General features: G+C 67.0%; 1 protein-coding gene across 1 annotated transcript in view; it reads left to right on the top strand.

Moving 5' to 3' along the window:
- Window positions 1-390: 390 nt before the first annotated feature.
- Window positions 391-1,564, top strand: part of LOC146584285 (glutamate receptor ionotropic, kainate 5-like) — a gene marked incomplete at both ends in the record, with an annotated part of 5,845 nt that continues 4,671 nt past the window's right edge. The window contains 2 exons of the mRNA XM_085325052.1: window positions 391-495; window positions 758-865. Coding sequence (XP_085181178.1) covers window positions 391-495; window positions 758-865 — 213 coding nt within the window. The remainder of the gene's footprint in view (window positions 496-757; window positions 866-1,564) is intronic.

Genomic DNA, 1,564 nt, shown 5'->3' with positions numbered 1-1,564 from the left:
GCTGAATCCCCCCCAAGCCCCCTTGGAGCTGCTCAGGAGCTCACAGGGATCCCCAAAACTTCCCTAGGGGACCCCAAGTCCTCCCGATGGGGCTGACGTCCCAGGGGACCCCAATGCTCCTGGCGGTCCTGAGCCTGTGTCCCTTCCCGGTGTCCCTGTGTGCCCCATATCCCCGTCCCCGGTGTCCTCATGTCACCCGGTGTCCCCACCATGCCCCCCATAACCCCGTTGTCCTCATGTCACCCCCGACCCCGTGTCCTCTCGTGACCCCGTCTGCCTGTGTTCCTGTGCCCCCCATGTCCCCCTTATCCCTGTCCCTGGGGCCCTCATGTCCCCCTCATGTGTGCCCCCCCCGTGTCCCCCCCACATCCCCCCCTGTCCCCCCGCCAGGTAGAGTACGACGGGCTGACGGGGCGCGTGGAGTTCAACAGCAAGGGCCAGCGCACGAACTACACCCTGCACGTGCTGGAGAAGGGGCGCCACGGGCACCGCGAGGTGAGCGCCCCACGGCGCGCCCCACACGCTGCGCCGCGCCCCGCGGCGCGCCCCACGCCACGCGTTGCACCCGGCGCTGTGCCCCACGCCGCGCCCCGTGCGCTGTGCCGCGGTGCCCCGGGTTGCACCCCACTCTGCACCCCACTCTGCGCAGCCCTGCGTTACGCCCACCGCACAGCACCTCCACCCCTCTGCCCCCCCACCCTCCTCTCACCCCCGGGGACCCCCCTGGGGACCCCCAGCCCCACATGTGCCTCCCCAGGTGGGCGTGTGGTACTCCAACCGGACGCTGGCCATGAATGCCACCACGCTGGCCATCAACGCCTCCGACAGCCTCGCCAACAAGACCCTCATCATCACCACCATCCTGGTGAGCCGGGGGGAGGCCCAGGGGGGCTGGGGGCCCTGCTGTGCACCCTCCCTGGGGGTCTCCAGGAGAGGGGGGTGTTGATAGGCCCATGGGGTCCGTTTAGGTCCCTCTGAGGTGTGCCCCCTGGGGTCTCCATGGTGGGAAGGTGTTGAYAGGCCCATGGGGTCCCACCATGGCCTGCTGTGGCCTCTAGGTGGGTCCATTAGCTCCCACTGGGGTGTCCCCATGGGGACCACACTGTTCCTTCTGTGGAAGGACCCCACCACGGTCTCCACTTGGTCTCACCATGGGGTGTTGTTACATTCCACTGGGGTGGCCCCATTGGGTCCTGCTGTGTCCCCCTGGGGTGCCCCCATTCTGTTTGGGTCCTCTTGGATCCCCTCCTGTGCCCCTCTGTGGGGTCACCCCTGGATCTACACGTGGGTCTCTTTGGGGTCCTGCTGTGTCTCACTTTGGGGTCTCCATTTGGGGCCCTTTGGAGTCCCACTGTCCCCTCCATGKCCTCTCACTTTCAGGTCCCCAGTGTCTCCGTTTGGGATCCCCTTGGGATCTAGCTGCCCCTTTGCAGACCTCCCCTGGCATCTCTGCTCAGGGTCCCTTTGGGGTCCTGCTGTGAGGTCCCCTAGAGACCATCCTCCTTGGGGGTCTCCATTTGGGGTCCCTTCGGAGTCCCACTGTCCCCTCCATGGAGTCTCCATC

This window comes from Rhea americana, unplaced genomic scaffold, assembly GCF_003343005.1.
Source record: "Rhea americana isolate MKP2758 unplaced genomic scaffold, rheAme1 scaffold_954, whole genome shotgun sequence".
Classification (NCBI taxonomy): domain Eukaryota; kingdom Metazoa; phylum Chordata; class Aves; order Rheiformes; family Rheidae; genus Rhea; species Rhea americana.
This window is presented reverse-complemented; position numbering and strand designations above follow the sequence as displayed.